A 21,206-nucleotide genomic window follows, 5' to 3' on the forward strand; every position below is an offset into this window, starting at 1 on the left:
AATGTTGAAATGCAGAAAGGTCTCCCATGGGCATCATACAACTCCTGTTCCTTTTTCATTAATGGAATATTCTGCTGTGAAGGTGCTTCCCTGCTGTTTGTAAAAGCAGCTTTTGCTGCTTTGAGGCTGTTAAATAATTCAGACCCGCAGCTGGACGGCAGCACGGGAATGCATGGTGGCTGTAAGTGGCAGGTTATAACAGAGTACCCTAGAGGACAGGATCTACTTTGTGATGATACAATCTATGTGGTCTCAACTCAGCACCTCTCTCACTGAGGAAATGCAGCTTATTTAGGACACGAGCACAGACTTCTGTCAGTTGTTTCAGACTGATGGGGAATTCAGAGCTTCAGTAAACATGTCAGAAAAGGCCCTGACAGCTACAGACAGTTAACGCTCCTGAAGTTCAACAATTATTCCCCTATCCGTACTTTCCTTTGGCAGTAGGAGGATCATTTCCTTTGACAGACTCATGGTTGAGCAATGTGTTGCCTAAAGTGGCTGTTTGCTCCTTCCAGGCTTTTGTTTGAGGAACACGCATGATCTTTGCGTAGGGCTGGCTCCTCCTTGGAGGATAAAACATTGAGGACTCTTTCAGGACCCCTGTGTGAATCTTGTCTGAATCAGAGTGCCACTGCCTGACAGCAGCAAAGAGTCTCAGAATTGCCACTTAGTTGTGGGAAATAATAATAGTCCCAGCGCTGCAGGGTTTTAGCTGAGTGATTGCTGTGATGGGAACTTTTATGCATGTACAGTCTGTCTTATTGCATTAACAGGGTTTGTTATATCTATTTTTATACATAGGTTCTTAAATAGTACCCATCTCCGTGAGATCCAAGTGCCAGTGAAAGAGCCTATTTTTTTTAAGTTAGAGTAATTCTCTAGCATTGAAGAGTCTCTCTCCAATGTGGTTCTCTCAGCTCTTCTGTTCCTCTTGGTCCATGATAGGTCCAGTTGAGATCTCTCTCTCTCAACTGTTGAGATCTTAGCAGAAAAAATTCTGCCTTAGGTATCCCTTTGTAATGAATACTGTTTATGGCTAATAAGATTCACCATGGAGAGCTGTTTTTTACTTTTTCCTGTCTCCCTGCCTGTAGTAGCTCAGATTATTAGAGTCACTCCTATCCCTGTATACTTGCTATAGGACCATGACACTTGATATGCAGTGGCTCAGCTGAGGCTGGATTCCAATGACTTGGCTATATGTGACTCCTTAGAGGCTTTGATATTTTCCACATAATGGGATTGGGCTTGATTCTGGTCTCACACCAGTTTTACTCTAGTGTAACTCCATGGACTTTGGAATTCCTGTTTTACACTGTTGTAAGTAAGTGGAGAATCAGGTTCAGGATGCTTAAGGCTTGTTCAGATCAAGAAAGGCAGGGAGATGAAAGAACTGCTAATGCCACATGGCCCTGCCAGGTTGCCCATCTGCTCTGTGAGATGCCAGGCAGCTGCTGCTTGGTAATTCTGCTGTACCACAAGTACCAAGGATCAGAAAACACAGCCGGGGTTTACCAGACGTTGATTTACACTGAGAGATTCGTTTGTTCCTACAAGGTACTGTGATTCCTCAGTGCTTGGCCAAGTAGGGTTTCTTATCACTTTGACAGAAGAAGCCCCTGTGCCTGGCCAGCAGCAGGGCTATTAACAGAGGAAAGATGCCTTGTGGTTAAGGTACAGGATTAGGAGTCAAGCAGTTAGGGTTCTATTCCCAGCTCTGACAGACTCACTCAGTGACCTTGGGCTAGATTATGCATTGATTCCTCAGCAGCAGCTTTGCCATCCTTTTGCAGGATTTATTAATAATAATATCAACAGTTAAGTAGTTATTGTTATTTCCATAGACCTTAAAGTGCTTTACGGAGAAAGGTAAAAATTGTTATCCCCACTTTACAAACGGGAAACTGAGGCAGAAAGAGGAGAAGTCAGTTGCCCAAGTTTACAGTGAGTCTCTGGCTAGGAATACAATCTAGGTCTTCTGACTCCCAGTCCAGTGTCCTGTATACTAGATCATGCTGCCTCCCTAGCTATTTCCTCTCCTTGGAGGGTACATGTTTTTGTCTTGACATAGCATCACCAACAGCACTCTTCAGCCACATTGTGCCCAGCCTTTTCCCAAGGACACAAGGTTCCTGACTCTCTTTCTCCTACATTGTATGCAGAGCTGGCCACTGTCTAACCCTGAATATAAAGGGCCAATGTTCCTTTTCTTCCTTGAAGTGTTGGATAATATTTCATCCAGACTTGATCTGACAGACTTTAAACTAAGTCTTTGGTATGTTTGAATTGGTGCAGTGGAACCACTTGAGATTCTGGGTGAAAGAAGCATCTACGTATTCCAAGATACTAGCAACAACCATTCAATGATCTCTGACTGTTAAGGGCAAAGCCTATTACATGCGGGCTTGAATAGAAACATTATGTTTATTTAAAGAAAAAAGGCTTTGAAAAACCAGCCTGGAGAGGAGGCGGTGGCACAAAAACACTTTCTGCAAGGTGCCAGAAACTATTCTTGAGGCAACAGCTTGGGAAGGGAATGACGTGTTGTGTGGGGAGTTCAGCAGTCAATTTAAAATGAAAAAACTCTGGCATCTTGCCTTTTAGTGACTTTCCTTCTTGTTGGACTTCAGAGGTAATTATATCCTGCAGAAGTGCTGAGACGTGTTTAACCAGATGGATGCCAACTGTAGATTTCAGGCATAGCATCAATGCACAGAGTTGCCTGTCTAGGATGTAGTCAGCACTTGCAGGGCCTTTAGAAACAGTTTGAGGGGCTAAAGGTACGTGCATAGGAAAATAGCATAATCACAGGGTCTGCCCATTGTGTTATGGAAGTGACATGCAAAGTTCCCAGTTGGGGAAAGCAGGATCAGGTGCCACTTACAAAAACACCCCACTGCAGGCAGGAACAGAGTGAGAATTCTGGTATCACAGTTACCATATGTGTCGGTACGGTCTTTTACCAGATGTTCAGGAGGCAACCATTTGGGCAGAGCCAAAGGAAGATAGAGGTTACTTACATTGAAGGAAACAAAGGAATTCACAGGGACATTTCTCCCACATGTGTCCTGCAAAAGTTTAAATACCCTGTTAGTCTATAGTGATAACAATGATTGATACTCAGATGTTTGTTACAGATCATTCTTCTCTGCGGTCTCCTCACTTAAGTGTGGTTTCATCGGAGGAGATTTAAGGGGAGTTGTTATTACATTGCAGCAAACTAACTGAAATGAAGTTGTGGTCAGTAGAGTGTGAGTGGTGGTGCTGGCTTCTGTGTCAAGTGTGATTTAAAGAAACTGTAGTAAAAGTGGTCAAGGAGTTAAATGGGTTACAGTGAGTATTATGGATGGGAGCCATGCTCCACTCCTCCCTTACTTCTTAGTTACTTAGTGCCTGTTTCACCACACTCTGTTATGTAGTTGAATAAAGCAGCTTGTTCCCAGCCAGCAGTACAGTAAGTAGAGTTTGTTTCTTGTGCACTTAGCAGACCCTTTACAAATAATAAATAGAAATATATGTTTTTATTTATCTATAGCACCTTTTCCAAATGGATCCCAAAGTGCATCACTGATTGTACAAAATATCTATATACATATGCACATGCAAGAATCACTCCACCCAGCACTGAAATGTAATAATCTCTAGGGTGGAACAGGACAGCTATTTAGAACATGGCTGTGCAAGAGTTTAGGATAGGAAGTAAAGAATTAAAATGGGGGGGGGGAGGTAAAGGGAGGCAGAATATGAATACTTGAGGTAGAAATTGTTCAGGACACGGCAATTTTCCAATTCTTGCAAAAAATGGGTTGTAATAAATGATGACAAATGTTCAAGATCTCAGTTTTATATCTCAGGGGAAAGATGGCACATCCAGCAGCATATCTAATGACAGTTTTAAGTATTAGCTCCCAGTCTCCTAAAGAATCAGAACTGAGGTAGGTAGCTGAGGTTTTGGGCGAGGCCCAATTTCATTTGATGCACAGTGGTGCCAAAGTGGTTAAATTGTGAATTTGACAGCCCCCTCTCCTGGCTGTGAACCACTTCATCTCTGCTTGGAAACAGACTAAAATATAAGGGAAATGTTCCAGCTATTTTTAAACGTACAGAACCTGTTGCTAAGCACTAGCGCTGTGTACTCTCAGCTCAAGGTGTCATTATCCCTATAGCAGCAACAGCCCAGAGTGCAGGGAACACGTTGAGGAGAGGGGCTGAAATGGATTCCTTCTCAGATTTATTGGCCTCATCACACTGCTCCTGATTCTCTCTTTCTCATCTCCTGGCCTAAATGTACAAGAGTGTGTGTGTGTGTGTGTGTTTGTGTGTAAGTAATAGGTTGTGGTGTGGCCTGCCTAACCATTGTGTACGTTACAGCAGCCTCAGGACTCTAACTTACTCTTGAGTGCCCATTCCCCGAGAGGGTACTGCATTTCAGTCACCCTGCACCTCCTTTCTCTGGGAGGCCCCTGCCCTGAGGCTTGTGAGGGGAAGGTTGGTGTAGAGCTCTTCTACAGGCTCTGTGCCAAGTGGGGCCCCTTACACATATAAGGGGGGTAATTCCCTGGAGGTCAGTTCCACGGCTGTACAGCCCTTTATGCTTCTGGAGTGGTGTAAAGGGGCCACACAGCTGAGCCAAGAATTGAGCCCACAACGTTTGGGGTTTCACACTGTACTCAGGTCCAGATTAAAGAATTTTGGCACCCTGTGCACTATGGAAATTGGGGGCTTCCCCTCCTTTCTTAAAGCACCCCTCCCTTATGTATCCCATCCCAGAATGCCACTTTTTCACCACCCCATACACAGACCCTCAAATGCCTTGTCCCTCCCACTCTACACACAGACCCCCAATGCCCATCCCAGATATACCTCAACAACCCTCTCCAAGCCCTCACCTATCCTGATATTCTAGTAGCCCTGACATGCATCCCATTCATTGCAGCCCCACTGTCCACAGACCTCAGTGTCCTGGACCCCAACCCCAACAACCCCCCATTCATCCACAGCCCCTCTACTCTCCACCCTCACTCGCATAGCTCGCCAGCAATTCACTTCCAGCTCCTTACCCACTGCCCCTGGGATCTTCCTGGGCACTCACCAGCATCCCCCTGGCTCAGCGCTCTGCTTCTGTCCTGGTTTAGGATACCCTCCTGTTCCTGGCCACCCTGCTCTGCTCACTTCCCCTGCACGACCTGTACTCATATAGCCCCATCAAGATGGAAGGGCAGCTGGGTCAAATTTGTGTGAGTAGCTGCACCACTCAGTTTTGTTTTTGTTTTTGTTTCTGGGTGGTCAGGGGGCCCCCTGAGATAGGGGCCCTGTGCATGTGCACCGAGTGCTCATTGATTAATCTGGGCCTGACTTTATCATAACAAAAATAGGGTCTGTAATTCCCAATTACTCTTCTTTGGCTCTAGAAATGGTATTTCTGAAAATAACATATTTGAAAATTTACCAACAGTTTCAGACTCGCTGGCTGCCTGGTCTGTACCCAGCATTGCTAAGTCCTGAGTCTACATGGACAGAAGAGAGATTGTAGAGTTTGCAGTATCACTAAAAGTCAGTGTGGACATAAACAGCTCTTGAGTGACAGAAGTTGTTAAAATTACATTTCAGGCATGATTTTCTGAACAAAACTCGAGAGACTCCAAATGGTTAATTCTCAGAGCTCTGGGGGCTGAATGAAGAGGATTATTAGCCGGTGCCTTTGGGTATTATATGCTGCCACACAGGGGTTGGACCTGGAATGGGCAACAACTCTGTTGTTATCACATTGGCCCTGCCCCTTCTGTTGGCTGGAGTCTGATTTTCTTGTGGGAAATACGGGGATACCCCCGTTGGAAACTCAAGATTCCCATTATTGAGACCTTGGTTGTGACTGAAAGAAAGGGGGAAATGGGGAAATCTGTGAGAGAAATTGTCATAGACAAATGCTATGCTGAGTGGTTGGGAACTCTGGAAATTCTTGCCCTTGTCCTCTTTTGGCTAATGTGTGAAATGCACTTTTAGCCAATCACCTCGTCCTTCACATACCTCTTGGAGCTTGAGTTGGCATTTGAAGCTCTGCCAACAAGCTGCTCCCTCGTAGACCAAACAATTTTCACAGGCCAGTAACTTAGTCCCCTCCCTGGGGCAAATGGCAGCCTCGCTGGGATTCCGATGGTGGCTGTCATTCCCACCCAACCATTACCGCCAGCACTTGAGCAAGTGATTTCAGAAGTAAAGATTTCAGCTCCTCTGTTCTTGGAGCCAGACATACTGTTCTGCCAAACTAGGAGTTTTTAATGGAGGGTTAGAGATGTTACTGTGTGAGATCTGTATTTAGAAAGGTAAGTTTAGACAGCTGGGTTTAGAACTCTGCTTAGTCAGTTACACACATCCTGACCACACAGAGCTGACTGGAATATCCCTTCAGCATTTTCAGAGACCTGGTCAATGGCTTTCTACAGCATTGAGCACAGCCAGTCCAAAGTCTTTGGGCTAAATTCTGCTGTTGGTCATGGCCACACACCCCCAATAATTTCAGAGGGGCTACATGGTATAAAGGAGGGCAGAAGTGGACCCAGTGCTTCAATTTTTTTTTAAATCCAGCTAATTAAACTGGGGACCATTGTTTGAGATTAGTTTACTGATCTGAAGCAACAATTTAACTGAAGACCGTAAAAACTAGAAGGCAGGAATGAAAATCCTGTTGAGTATGCCCAGTGTTCGGTGTTCAAGCATAAAAAGGGAAGGAGCCAAGGCTAGGTCAACATTCAGGCTTTATTCCTTCCTTCGCATGTATTGTTTTCTCTCATCAAGTCATTCCTGAAAGTAGAGTTCTGTAAGTTCCTAGATATACTCGTTCTATAGCATTCCCTATTGGGAAGCTATTATCATCACACTATGGAAATAGTGTGGCATATGGGGTTGGCCAAGTCGCTTCTCCCAGTGGTTTGAACCTTTTGGGTCTTCAAAACTGGGCTAGAAATCACATGGAGAACAGTTTTTCCAGTCCTGGCTAGAATTCCAGCAGACCCGCCGTAGGATATTTCTCTCCATATCTCAGCAGGTCAGTGAAAAGCACTTCTCCAAACACTCCAGAATTTTAAAATGCTCATGTTCAATTCCAAATATGGGTGAAGGTTCAGGTAGTTCTTTTTTATTCTGATCTGATTCACCACCTCCCTGGATGCTATGTCAGGAATTTTGATGCACCGTTGTCTTTTACAGCTCATGTACTATCTCTGCCTCCTTGTCTATGCAAAATTGCACTGCTGCCTCCTTTCCAGACAGTGCAGCCATGACTGAGGAATTCTGAGTGCTTGGGACAGGCCTCATACTGAATAAGGAAGAACTTACACTGGCCCAAATGTTGTTCTGAAAGAAATTGAATCTCAGGCTTTGAAATGAACGTTTTATGAATGAGCAGCCTTGGCTGTAACGTAACCCGACATAGACATTCTGGACTCACTCAGGCCCACAGTCCTGAGTTTCATTACATGGAGGCCAAATCCTGGCTGCTCCTGTGTATTTGGCAGCCAGAATCAGACCCAGGCATCTCTTTCCTGGATGAATCATTTTATGTTGGTCTGGAGGGTAACATGATTCTATTTGTTTATGGGATTTTATTCTCTGCTTCTACAAAGACCTAATCAAAACAAAACCAACAGAAACTCAAAGTGTAATAACATGGGAGATTACAGAGATCATCTAATTAAGATAATGTCAGAGAGTTTAGAAACCATGCAAGGCCTTAAATACATTACGTCCTGATGCAATTAGGCTGGTCTTTGAGCTTCATTGCTGCAGACACTTGGCTCAGTGTTCTGAACATCCAGGATACTGAATGCCTTTAATACTGAAACCAGCCCCACAGCATGAGGGCAGTGGGCACAGAAAGCTTCTTACTGATCTCACTAGACTTGTTCTGTGAGCAGTGTTCAAAAGATGTAATGGAAAAGCAGAGGAAAGACTGCGAGACCTGTTACCATCCTAGATTGAACCCCCAAGCCCAGCCATGGGGAAAGATTCAGACTCTTGAGACCTTTTCTATCACCAGATAAATTTGGAAATAAGGGAGAGGTGCCTCTTCCCTGAAGCAGTTGAAGATGGCAGTGAGAGTCCATGGGGAAGAGGTAGCAAGAAGTTCAGAACCCAAGAAAAGTCAGGGATCTGTTATTTCAACTATGCTGCCTACTGAAAGCAGAAGAAGCTGGATGAACTTCAAAACAAGCAGCCCCCAAACCTCTGAGAGAGTTTTGAAAGTTTCAGGGCAGTTATCCCCACACTGTCCCATGCAAGTGGGACTCTAAAAAGGGGTAAAATAAAGGGCAGACTAGTACACGAAGGCACAGTAACCTGCCTTTAAAACATGATGTTTTGTTTACTGCCAGGCAGACATGACTGACTCCCCACTGATACTGTGCTAGAAAGGAGAGTGAATCGAGCCCTAAGTGGCAGATGGTAAGTTACACCGGGCTGATGAGAATGCCTAGAGTTTATTCTGGTTTTCTAAGCAGGAAGTTTTGAAGATCATAGCATTATGTCTGATTGCAGCAAAGGTGGTAAGAGTTTGGGAAAGGGGGGTGCTAAGCACCATTGCAAGGTGCTCCGTGATAACATTCAAAGTATCACAACGCCGGCTATTCGTCGTTTGTCACACTGTGGTGGTGTAAAGCGTTTTTCCGGATTGATTTATGAAGAAACCCGAGGAGTGCTGAAAGTGTTTTTAGAGAACGTCATCCGTGATGCTGTCACTTATACTGAACATGCCAAGTGAAAGACTGTGACTGTCATGGACATAGTCTATACTCTGATGCGCCAGGATCACACTCTCGACAGATTCGGGGGCTAAGTTTCCATCTCGCTTTAAAGTTGAAACATCCTCAAAAACGCAACTAAGGCTCATGTGAGATGTCACACTTGAAGTGCTAGTTATTTCTCTTTTCTCTCTTCCGGGGAAAGGGGGAAACCAGCCAGTTAAGTGCCAGATACACTACAAGCTAATTCACTACAAGCCCTATATAACTTATGTACTTCATTTTGACACAGAGATGGGAGAAGCAGAAGGGGAATATTAATACTGCTGATGCTGTTATGTTTTCCTTCTTTCCACCTGCAGGCTGACTATGGTGACATTGGGAAGAGATGGTGGTGGGTGGACTGCAGGCCGAGAGCTCCTGGCTTCTCTTGCCCTCACTATCTCTCTGGTCCTTGTGTAGAGGGAAAGCTGTGAGCTGCTGCTCTAACACTGATCTCCATATTATCTGCAGCCTTTTAGTACAGAATTACATATTAACTTTTACTATAACAACTCCAGTAGTACTTTCCCCTTCTATGACACCCTCCTTTCCAGGATGTCGACACATTTTAGTGTGGTGGGGATTAATATCCCTCTTTTACAGACAGGGAAAACAAAATGGACAGAGAGTAAGTGACATGCGCAAAGTCACACATCATTTCTGTAACAAGGAATAGAATCCAGGAGTCTTGACTCCACAAGTTGACACACTCATATATATCTAAACTGTGTTATGTAAATATTAACAAATGATGGGGCATGTGGTTTTTGAGAGAGCCACTTGTCTTTGGCATGTAATGAGGCATAAGTTTGAAGTCCAGAAAGGAAGTAAACAACACATCTGTTGTGAGTTCTCCCTCACATGCCTTAGCTATTCCCACCAATCTCTTGTAACTTATCTACTCTTTACCTTCCTCTCCATATTTGTCACTGGTGACAAACAGTATCATCTGGATAACATCTGTTACTTCTTGCAAGCTCTTTCCCTGCACATCTAGCCCATATCCAAATCTTGCTGCTTCCTTGATAATATGTCCATGATCCAGCTCTTTCTCTTTATCTAGACAGCTGAAACGCTTGTCCAAGTCCTCTTCATCTCCCACCTTGGTTACTGCTTCCTTCCGTCTCCTGCTTCCTTAGCACACACACTATCCTCCATCCCCACAGTCTACTGAGAGTGAAGATACAAATATCATTTTCCTTGCTTGTCTCTCTGATCTTGTAACTCCTCTCTTTGAATCCTTCTTGGATCTCCTCCTGCTTCACTGCATCAAGTTCACATTTCTGGTCCTCACTTTCAAGATCCTTCCCAGCTCTACTCCTTCCTGCTTGTTTGCCTGTGAGTTCTACCACGTCAACCCTGCCATCTCCGCTCTGCCAGCAGTGCCAGCCTCATCTCCTTCTTTATCAGCTTCTCATAAAACAGTCTCTGCACCTTCATCCACACTGCTACTTATACACGGAAGACCCTCTCTGAACCAGTCTGTAAGGCTGCTCTACTGTCAGCTCTCTCCTCAAGACATACTTCTGCTGTGACTTTCCCAAAATATACCAGCCAGTTAATGACAGCTTGAGGGGCAGAGGGGGATAGTTGACCCTTACTTCATCTATTTATAATGAAAAAAGCAAATATGCATACAATTATATATATCCTATTGCATTCCTCTCCCCTCACCCTTTGTATGTCACTTGTCTCCTTAAATTATAAATTATATTGTCTTCCTGTGTGTTTGTACAGTGCCTAGCACAATGGGGCCCCAATCTTGACTGCACTCTCCAGACTCTACTGCAACATAAGTATTAGGTAATACTAATTAACCGTTAAGTGCCTCCAGTGCCTGAGAAGAGGCGCTCACCCTAAAGGGGTGTTTTTTGCACTGAAAATTTTTTATAGCTCCCTGTTACTGGAAGCAAAATAGTTCCTGGGGTGAGTAGTCCTGAGCCCTGCAAAAGCTGTCCCATCATCAGTTGGGTGTGAGCCACTTCCTCAGTCTTGGGTATTTTGTAATTAAAATAGCAAAAATGCACACCTAGAAATATTGTACAGTTATGATCCTGCCCCTATCAGTGCTGTGCTTAGTGGAGAACTTTGAGAGTTCCAAGCTGTGATTCAGCCGCAGAAGGAGCTACATGTGTCCACAACAGCAGATGGCCCCAGGGTCCGTTCCTTCAAACTCTGGCCCTGCCCTGAAAGATCTTTTAGGGACATCCATAGTGATCTGAATATAAGAGAAAAGAGCTGCCTGGGAGCTTCAGCAATCTTGGCCCCAGGCAGCTCCAGGTAAGGCAGTTACTTTCCCATTCACAGAGCTCAGGTAAAGCAGGCCCCCTTTTGGAACATAAAGCTGTGTTAATTTAAATAGGATTAATCTTAATCCCTCTGCAATCCTAATAATCTGTGCTCTGTATAGTAAATCTTTGGGCTGAGGATGATATGTTATTCCTAAAAGAAATTCTCACTTCTGAGAGAAATTCAGATTGAGGTGTGGGACCAGAACCTATTCCTGCCCCACAGAGCCCAGGATATGGCTGGACCAAAACTCAGATTAAACAGACTGTTAGTGACAGAGGTTGGGTACGCTATTGAGCAGTACACCTCTACCCGGATATAACGCGACCTGATATAACACGAATTCGGATATAACGTGGTAAAGCAGTGCTTGGGGGTGGGGGGGTGGATCAAAGCAAATTCGATAAAACATGGTTTCACCTATAACGCGGTAAGGTTTTTTGTCTTCCGAGTACAGAGTTATATCGGGGTAGCAGTGTAACTAGTTCAAGGGTGAGTTCTTCAGGAAAGCAAGGATGCTGGGGTGGCTAGATCAATAGCTGTTACCGCTCAGAACAGCGTGGGATGCAGCCATGAGCCAGACCTGATTATAAGACAGCAAGGGGAAGCTCCAGGGATTTGTTAAATCCTGTGCTGTTTGGAAGCATCTGTAGTTGGCAGGAGCCAGCAAGGTAATGATGTCACAGGAGCCAGTGTAATAGACCCTGTGGGAGCTTCCTCTTCCACTCAAAGAGCAAAGGTTCAACATTAGAATAGATTAGGGTCTGAGCAGCTGTCAGGGCTATGGACCTGAGCGGGCAGGGAAGCATATGGGCTTCCCCAGTCCAGGCCTGAGCCCTTCTTTCTACCTTCTCTACCAGACCTGGAGCTTCTTTCCGTGTCCGTGGCCTGGGCTCCTCTCTCTGTCTGTTCTGCTCCCATGCTTAGGACACCTTGTTATTATTTACTTGTATTGAAGTAGCACATACAAGGCCCTGGTCAGGATCAGGCCCCCATTGTGATAGGTGCTGCACAAATACAGAGTAAAAGATGATCCCTGTCCCAGAATTTTTACTGTCTAATAAAGACAAGACACCACAAGTGGATGTAACAAACAATCACAAAGTATGGGGAAAGCGGGATGAGGGAAAAGATAATGACTGCTCTATTCTTTCCATCTTCTCTCTCTCTTCCCCACCAGGCATGGCTGTCTTTTGCTGCATCAATCACTCCTCTTTCAGGCTCATCAGTTCTTCTCACTCAGATTTGTGGTCTGTCAGAAAGTGAAGTCTAGGAGGAGTGGGGTGGAAAGATGGTTTAATACTACCTTGTGCTGCCTGGATTCTGAGCTGCTTTGGGGGCCAGTGGGGCCCCATTGTAAATTCGAGCAGCCCCAGAGGCAGCACAGAATGCTTTGACCACTCCCCATCCCATGCCCAACATGCCCCCATACTGGGACTGCAGGAGGACACTGTGGAGTAGAATGTACGTTGGTTCTACACTGCTCCTGCACTTTGAGAATTCCTCTGGGCTACTGTGGCTCCTTCATGCCACCAGAACAATTTAAAAAAGTTGTTTTTGGGTTCAAAATCTTGTCCAGTGTCAGCAGCGTAAGTGCCTGAGAAATGCTGGTCAAGGACTGACAACCAGTGTTGCAGAGACAGCTGCTCTTGAGTAATGGAAGAAGGGAGAGTAAGAGAGGGGAGCCCTGGATGCTGTTCAGCAAGCAAAAGACTGAAGCAGAAGAGAGAACATCCTGACTCGGGTGATATTAATTTAAAGAAGCTAAATGTAACACGGGTAATTTTGACAGCATTGGCTTAATGAGGCTGCTAGACCCTGATGCCCACTATGCTAGTGAGGTCTGTTGAGTGATTGTGATTCTCCAGAGTAAAAGAATAGTGGGTAATTTTTAGACCTTAAATAGAGGAGAACTCATGATTAGCACTATGGAAAAATATTCCCTAGGGAGAGAGAGAGGCTGGGAAAAGGGACAGACTACAGATTCCAGCTTCCCTTTTTTATTGCCCGTGGCTGGATCCAGACTTCAAATATTGTTACTAATCTTGGCTAATTATCCAAAGATGAAACTTTTCAGTGTCTTTTGCAGGAATTTCCATACAGACCGAAAACAAGTAGGGGAAAATGTGGACTGGAAGAAGGAACAAGGAAATATGACTAGTTACATTCCCAGATAGGTTGAATTCTATAAATAATCAGAAGGAGGAAGTATTACATCTGTGGGAAGAATTATAAAGCACACATTGTCTTTCCAATAAGTACAGACATTTTTTATATTGAGTATCATTTCATAACTAGTACATACCTGTATCACATTGTGAGAAATCTGCCTGTTATGACTTTACAAACTGGACACTAATATTTTCAAAAGTAGCCACTGATTTGGGGTAACTTATTTTTACAGTGCCTAGCATGCTTGGGTCTGATTTTCAAAAGTGCTAAGCACCCACCATTCCATTGGAATTTAATGGGATCTGTTGGTGATTTTCAGCACCACTGAAAATCAGGCCCAGTGTCTCTCAAGCTGGGTCTATTAGAACTGAGGTGCATGATCAGAGTCCTTGTTTGAAAAATTTGGCCAGTTGTTATATATAATATGTGATTTATCTAAAATTAATAAAATAATGATCAGATTGAAAATGTCTTTTCTGCTAATTAAAATTAGTAGTGTAGCGTTATGGATAGAATTATTCTCCAGAGAAAATTCTTTTTGTGTGATTGTCAATTGATGCATGATGCTAACAGAAGCTTACCAAACAAATTCCTGAGCAGTTAACTCCTGGAAGAACCTTAGACAGACAAAGAGACTCCAAATTATCCCCAACCCGTTTTTCAGATTTGGGTACAGAAGAATGCAGAGAGAATGTCAAAGTTGTGCAGTGAATTTCAAGACCTGTTTCTGATTTTGGAACAAGTGTAACTCTTCGTACCTTCAAGAATTGAATGGAGACAAATAAAGAAGTGGGATCTGATCTCATTGATAGACACGGTGCAGGAAGTGTTTCTTTTGTCCTGAAGGATGAAATCTGCTGTGTAGAAATGCTTGTTTCCATTTGCAGAATACATCCTCACAAAATTTGCTCTCCTTTTTTCATTTACTGGAATATGGACACGTGGAGTTCTCTGTCTGGAATAAAGGGCTGGTGGTTTTGTCCCTTAGTGCATTTAACACCACTCTACAATATTTAGGTCATTAAATTTTCATGTCTATTCTTTTCTTGGAAAATTCAGTCACCTGTTCATCTCAGCTACCAGAAATAAAGAGGCTGCTGCTTGGGATTTTAGCTTTGCAGAAATCAGAGTATCTCTGGAGTCCTGCACTAAACTAATTAGCTAGTAGAGTTTTCTGGATACATAATAAGCTATTGATGAACAAACCAACAGTTGAACTGCTCCAGGAAAATCTTATGCTCTGAATGGAAAAAAAAATACTAAACATGCTAATTAAATGGAAGTCTGCAGTATTGTAGCAGTAACTACTGTGAAATCCTTCCCTTTGTAATAGCGACATCACTGTTGCCCAGCCACAGAAAGTTGTCCTTTTGGAGAGGATCATTTAAAATATAAATTTACAGGGTTTTAGCAGTGATTTTCTAATAATGATACTAATTACTGCATACCGGTAAAAATTCCTACCCCAAAATAGTGATTTTTATTTTGTGTGCAAAGAATTGGAGAAAACAAAGGGGAAAGTATTAAATTGTTAATTATAAGGCTGTATTTTTATATAACATTTCTTTTGTGTGAAAAAGGAGTTGCTTATAGGGAAAAGACGCACAGAATCTAATAGAATATGGCTTTCTATAGTATTTTGGACCATCCTATAGAATATAGTAGATAATTATACCCCTAATGTAGATTCCTATAGGATGGTTAATAAAAAAAGTGTAAAAAGGAGATCATTCTTTTTCATTATATAGGTTTTTGAAATAGTTTCTATGTAACCCTGTTCAATCTCTGTGGAACCTTATTGAATTGTGTAGGACTTTTCCATAAGGGTAAAAGCTGTTTCAGTGGGTAACAGTTGGCTCTGTAAGTAAACATCTCTCTCTTCCACTGATAGTTACTTGAATAAATTAAAGCTTCACTGAATCTTTGTGTAATAGAAGGTTTGAGTTCTGGTTTGTCCTTGAAATTAAATTGTGATGTGTGGCTGGATTCTGGTGTAAAGTCTCAGGCCCCTCCTTTCTTGGGCCCAAGTGCTTCTGTCCAGCTTAGGTCACATAGGAACTCAGCTCGTCCTTGCACTTTATCATGGGCAGTTATTACTATCGACCTGAAAACCAAAGCGGGATCATCCTCTTGTACCTGTTGTATGAGTGGGAGAGAAGCCAGGACTACGCTTGTTGTATTTATGCTTCATGGTTCGTGTTCCCATTCAGTGGAAGCAAAATTGGCAAAATTGACACCTATTGGCACCTTCAGAACTAATTTACACTAAATGAGTTAGAGCCGTGACTATATTGGACTCAAAGCAGGGGAGGCAAAATCCACTCCAGCAAGCCTGCATTAGTCTCATGTGTCTCCCAAAGTCTAGACTTCCCACTCAGCACTACCACTTTCGTTTTTTACAACAAATTGAGCAATCGCCCAAGTGTGCCTCTCACACCATGCTCCACACTTATCCGCTGAGTGAGCAGAACCAATTGAACACAAGTGTCCGGGCACCTTTCTGAGCAGACAGATAGAGCTGTGTTGTGTTTAAAGTTGGATTTCCCTTGTCAGGACAATTACAAGTGGTGTTGTGAACAGAATGTGACTTTGTGGCAGGCTGTAGAAGCATAAACGATGGCTGATATTGCTGAGATAACGTGGAATGGAGACTTAAAACCCGCCACAGCTGCAGAATAATGGGAAGCTTAGTGAAAGGGAGGTAATCCCATAAAGGGATAAATCTGATTGCACTCCACATGCTGCACAAGCCCTTGTCCCAAAGGAATTCCAGTTTCACCAGGGCTTCTACTAGCCACTGAAGTCTCATGTAAGCTATAGGAATGAAAAAGTGAACCCCTTACACATGCACATGGGACTGCTTTTGCCTGTCAGCCCCTGACACCAGATGACTACTTGGGGAGATCGAGAACCAGGTTCTTTATTATCTGTCGCCTCCTGCTGTCGCTTACACCTGTGCAAAGAGAGTGTAAAAGACTACCCAGTTAGAGTGGTAGTTTTCTTCACAGTTTGCACTCTCTTGCACTGATATAAATGATGACACAAGGTGCAAGGCTGTCGAAAGTTGGGCTCAAGAGTGTCAGTACCATATACCACAGTGAAATTGGCCCATTATATAATCTGGTCATTTCCTTAACAATTAGTGTAATTAACTGAAAATTACACTGGTTATTTTAACTGTTAACTAAGCTATATATATATTTTTTAAATATCTGAAAGTAATTAATTTTGGGTTTTTAACATTTTATGAATGAATTAATGCTGGGAATAAAAGTGAGAGACTGGCAGTGGTTGCTTTGAACCAGATACACTGCAGGCAGGTTCAGTGCAAGCTTCCTTCTCAGCTTCACTGATGCCTCTCAATCCTGACTTGCAATTCTTCTTGCTGTTCCAGTTCTGGCTTGTACCGAGTTACTCCAAACAGAATATTGGTTTTGTTTTGTGAACCAGTGTTACGTAGGTGGTGGGATGAAACCCATTTGTACTTGTGATCTAAGCGAACATATGGTTGAGTGAAAGGTGAGAATTGTGCAACTATTTCCTAAAACAACAGTGACTTGCAAAATTTTGTTTTCTTTTCTGTTTACAGCAGCAACTACAGGCGTACATCGCCTGGGTGAATTCTCAGCTGAAGAAGAAGGCAGCAATAAAGCCAGTGCAGGACCTGAGGCAGGATCTCCGAGATGGGGTCATCCTGGCCACTCTCATTGAACTTGTAGGTCAGTAACACCAAGTGGCACTATTGCTCCTGTGGGGGCTGTGGGATACTGCATGGAGGAAGCTCGTCTTGGTGAGGCACTGCTAGCAGAATGTTTGGACCTGTGTGAGGCTGGCCAGCAGCTACTGCAGTATCGGAGCAGGGTGGTCATTTTAAGAGAGAGGAAAATTGTGGGTCATAAAACCCAATCTTCCCCTGAAGTCCTTACGTGTTAGCTCAGTATCACTTGCTAACCTTTGGCTATTGGCCAAGTTCCAGGCCCTTTAAGAACTGCATTGGCCATGATAACTGCCACAAGAGGAGCTGAGCTGTTTTAAGGGAGCCATGAAAGGATTTCCTATTTTGATAAATGGCATTAGGGACCCAGAGGGGTGTATGGGCTAAGGTGGGACTAGTATGTGGCTTCTTAACTTCATTTGTGTATGACCTGAGTCCTGTAGTTCTGTGTCTCTGCCTAACCCTGGCAGCCCTGCGTGGAGTTTTCTTGTATGTGTTAATGGATGGGATTCCTGTCTGTCGGTGTTAATCTCTTTGCGAAAACACAAATATTTACAAGAAAGAAGTAATAGGACTGAGCAAAAATGGTTCTAGAAGCTGATGCTGTCCCTTGCTGAGACTGTGCCAGGCGGGGTAGTGTATCTGCACGGCAGGGACATATGCTGACTCAAGAAAATACAAGGAATAATGAATTACCCACAAAAAGCTCCTTCACAGATAGTGCTATGGGTTTATTTTGCCATTAGACACCTCATGAGCAGGGAGAATTCACACATATGGCTCCCTTACTCTTCCCAACATAACAGCTGCTGAATCCTACACCTGTAACTGTTCCAGAGCCAGTCAGCACCAAGCAGGTCCATTACTCTCTGTAATTAGGCCATTTGATTTTCTCAGCCGGTGAGAAGCTGAATGGCATTCAAGTCAGTCCCACCAGCCAGCAAGAAATGAGAGAAAATGTAGAGAAAGTCCTGCAGTTCGTGGCATCGAAAAAGATCCGTATGCACCAAACTTCAGCGAAAGGTAAGTGCTCCCTGATGACAGTGTCACCATGATCCTTAGCTATCTATGTGAGAACTGGATCCTTTGTTGTTTTGTGCCCTACAGATAATTTATTTCCAGGCTGGAAATTTCTCTTGTTGCTACAATCCAGAAATATGTTTAGTTCTTGGTTGAATGGCATTAAATTCTTGGTTGCTTTGGTAACAGTAGCAAACAGGAGAAGCGAGCAGTCCAGGGTGGGAAATAAATAATAGTATTAAGATGAAGAAGAAATGCCCCCTCTCCTCTGAGTGGTCAGAGGACCAAACAAATGGTATAATTGAGAACACAGACTTGGAAACCTTAAGTGAATGGACATAAATAAATTGTTATTGGGCTGTTGCCTTCTGTGGTGGGAACAAGACCATTCCAGACCACTGGAAATCAGTGGTATTGTTTCCCATGCTTTGCAAACTCTGTTTGCCAGCATTTCCTGTCATAAGAAGAACAGAACATGTGGTGGGAAAGAGACACAAGGAACAAAAACATGAACTTTCTTCCTCTTACTGTGGCATCATTTAATCACAGACAGCACATGGATGGAGGAAAACAGTCCCCTATTCTTGCTGGTTGCTGAGTGTACTGTTTGCTCCTCCCAGGGCACTGGGTGAGGTGCAGTGCCCAATGGCTCAAACTGGAATCATGGAGCACATGACCTTTCATGTTGTTATCAGGAAGAGAGGAGCACAGCCCTGGGGTTACAAGCCTCAGCTGGGTAGCCTTTGTGTATTCAGAGTACACAGTAAGTGCTCCATGGCAGCAGCATGGCTACCAGCAGCCTGGAGGCTGTGCTATTTTTTCCCATTCAGTGAGGCATTACATGCCAGTTCGCACCATTTCACTGACTCTATAAGCTGTTGTTAATACTGATAAAACTTGTCTATACTGTAAACAAATATAACATTAGGCCCAGCCCAGGAAGCTCTCTCCAGGCCACTTAACTCAGTGATCTGAATTTGCTTTCTTGGTTGGTAGCAGGGAAGTAAAACATGAGCATCCAGAGTTTCGTAGAGCACAAATGAGAGCAGAGTAAGCTCTTAAGATTGAAACCCAGGGCTGGTGCTCTGCATCCCTTCTGGTTTTCCTAGAAAAAATGTCACATGCCATGTCTGGCCTGTTCTAGTCTCCTTTCGCCATTCCCAGTGACAGGACTTTGTTGAGCTTTGTGTCAGGGCTCTGAGGTTGGACATGTTATGAAGTGATCAGAGAAATGTAGGGCTGGAAGGGACCTCAAGAGGTCATTTAGTCCATCCCCCCAGATTGAGGCAGGATTAATGTATCAAAGTTACTGCACAGAGTGAGGTGTGGGCACAGGACTCTGGACCCAGAAACCCCTGAGTTCTAATCATAGCTCTGACACTGACTCGCTCTGTGACTTTGGGCAAGTCATTTCCGCTCTCTGTCTCAGAGTCTCTGTGAGTGACATGGATTAATTACCTGTATGATCTATTTTAACAGTGTTTATTTGGGCCCCATCCCACACTACAAAAGTAAAAATTAACCAGAGACTGCAGGCATCCAGTCCTTCCCCAAAAGTCTGGGGCTTGGATTTTCAAAGCTACCTATGGGATTTGGATGCCCAGCTCCCATTAGATTTAATGGCCACTGCATGTCTAAATCCCTTGGGTGGCTTTGAAAAACACCCCCCCCCCCCCCCCCCCCCCAAGAAAAAGATGGATGGTCTTTGGAGTAAGCTCTGAAGGTCATCAAATTTGGGCTGTTTTGTACACTGAGGGAAAGTGCATGGTGATGAGGATTGATTAGTTAATGATTACTAGACGTTGCAGAACTCCATTCTTGCTCAGCTCCCTCCTCTTTCCTATTAAAAATGGTAATGCAAGTTCCATGGGCCGATTGGTGCCATCACTGGTACAGTGATCTTCAATGACTGTGACATCTTTGTAGTGATCCTTCAGTAACACTGTCACACACAGGCTGGACTATTTGTTGAAAATAATCCCACAGAAGTCCCAAATGTGCCCGGAGCAATAAAACTTCTGTCCTGTAGGTGGCAGTCACTGATTTTACTTCAGGCTGCTTCATACAAAACAAATACTATGGCACACTGGAATGATAACTCAGTCCTAATGGTTCAGTCCCTTTTTTTTTGCATGCCCCTGTAGAGTTTAATTATATTCACAAGTGTTGGTCAGACAAGAACCTGCTGAGCATCATTGCCCTGAGGTTTGATTGCATTTTGCAGATATCGTTGATGGGAACCTGAAATCCATAATGAGGCTGATCCTTGCCTTAGCTGCTCATTTTAAACCTGGCTCTGGTAGAACAGCCATTCAAAGCCCAGCCAGCATGGTGGGGAAGAGCCTTTCAGCATCATCAGCCAGTCACAGGCCCCATTCAGCGGCCGCAGTGGCCCAGGGTGCCGTGGCTGCTCTGGCAGATGTTCGTCAGGATGTCTCACGCTCAGGACGTGATGTTTTCCGGCACAGACAGAGGTACTGGTGCTCCCATCTAGTCTCACTGGAATGAGTGTGAATCTTGGTGCTAAGTCTTAGTCCTTATGGGGCAGGTAAAGGGGGCATCTCCCTATAGGATAGATAAAGAGGTCTCTGCCTCTCTGCTATGAATTCATACATTGCTTGTTGACCTGAACCCAGACCACCTTTTGCTGTAATCTCATTGGAGCTCACAAACAATCCAGAGCAGGACTGAGTTAGCACCTGGATGGGATACCTTTAAGGCTATGTCTTCACTGGCAAAAAGGTTTCTACCGTGGGATAACTAACGTGTGTGTAAAAACAGTGGAGGTAAGGCACTGTAGTTTTACTATAAGGTAAACCAGGGAAGGCCAGCCACAGACAGGTGGTATAGTGCTGACCTCGCCGAACCACCTTGCAGTATACACGACCGCACCTTGCCTTCACCTAAGATTGTACAGCACGTTAACTAGCACACATTTATTATCTCACTTGAAAAGAAAACAAAACACCTTTGTGTCACTGAGGACAAAGCCTAAGAGTTCTATTACATCCTTCCCTTTGCATCAGTACTGAGCACAATGCCACTGCATGGCAAAAGGAGGTGCTGTCTTTCACGTGAGACATAAAACTAACGCCCTGACCGTTTGTGGAATGTAGAGATCCTGGGTGCACTTTTTGTAAGAGTCTGGGTGCTAACCCTGGTGTCCAATTCCATTATGCCTCTCTAAATTCCTCTTGCCTTCTCATATTATGCCAAGCAGTGGAAATTGT

At 43.9% G+C, this 21,206-nt stretch overlaps 1 protein-coding gene and 1 pseudogene across 5 annotated transcripts in view; both read left to right on the forward strand.

Moving 5' to 3' along the window:
* Positions 1-21,206, forward strand: part of DIXDC1 (DIX domain containing 1) — a 74,698-nt gene that overhangs the window by 19,429 nt on the left and 34,063 nt on the right. For all 5 annotated transcript variants that reach the window (XM_030538225.1, XM_030538227.1, XM_030538230.1 and 2 more), the window contains 3 exons: positions 16,831-16,960; positions 17,854-17,979; positions 20,201-20,450. In XM_030538225.1, the coding sequence (XP_030394085.1) occupies positions 16,831-16,960; positions 17,854-17,979; positions 20,201-20,450 (506 nt within the window). The remainder of the gene's footprint in view (positions 1-16,830; positions 16,961-17,853; positions 17,980-20,200; positions 20,451-21,206) is intronic.
* On the forward strand, positions 8,522-8,833 carry LOC115637212 (annotated as a pseudogene).

Source organism: Gopherus evgoodei, chromosome 19 (assembly GCF_007399415.2).
Source record: "Gopherus evgoodei ecotype Sinaloan lineage chromosome 19, rGopEvg1_v1.p, whole genome shotgun sequence".
In the NCBI taxonomy this organism is placed as follows: Eukaryota; Metazoa; Chordata; order Testudines; family Testudinidae; genus Gopherus; species Gopherus evgoodei.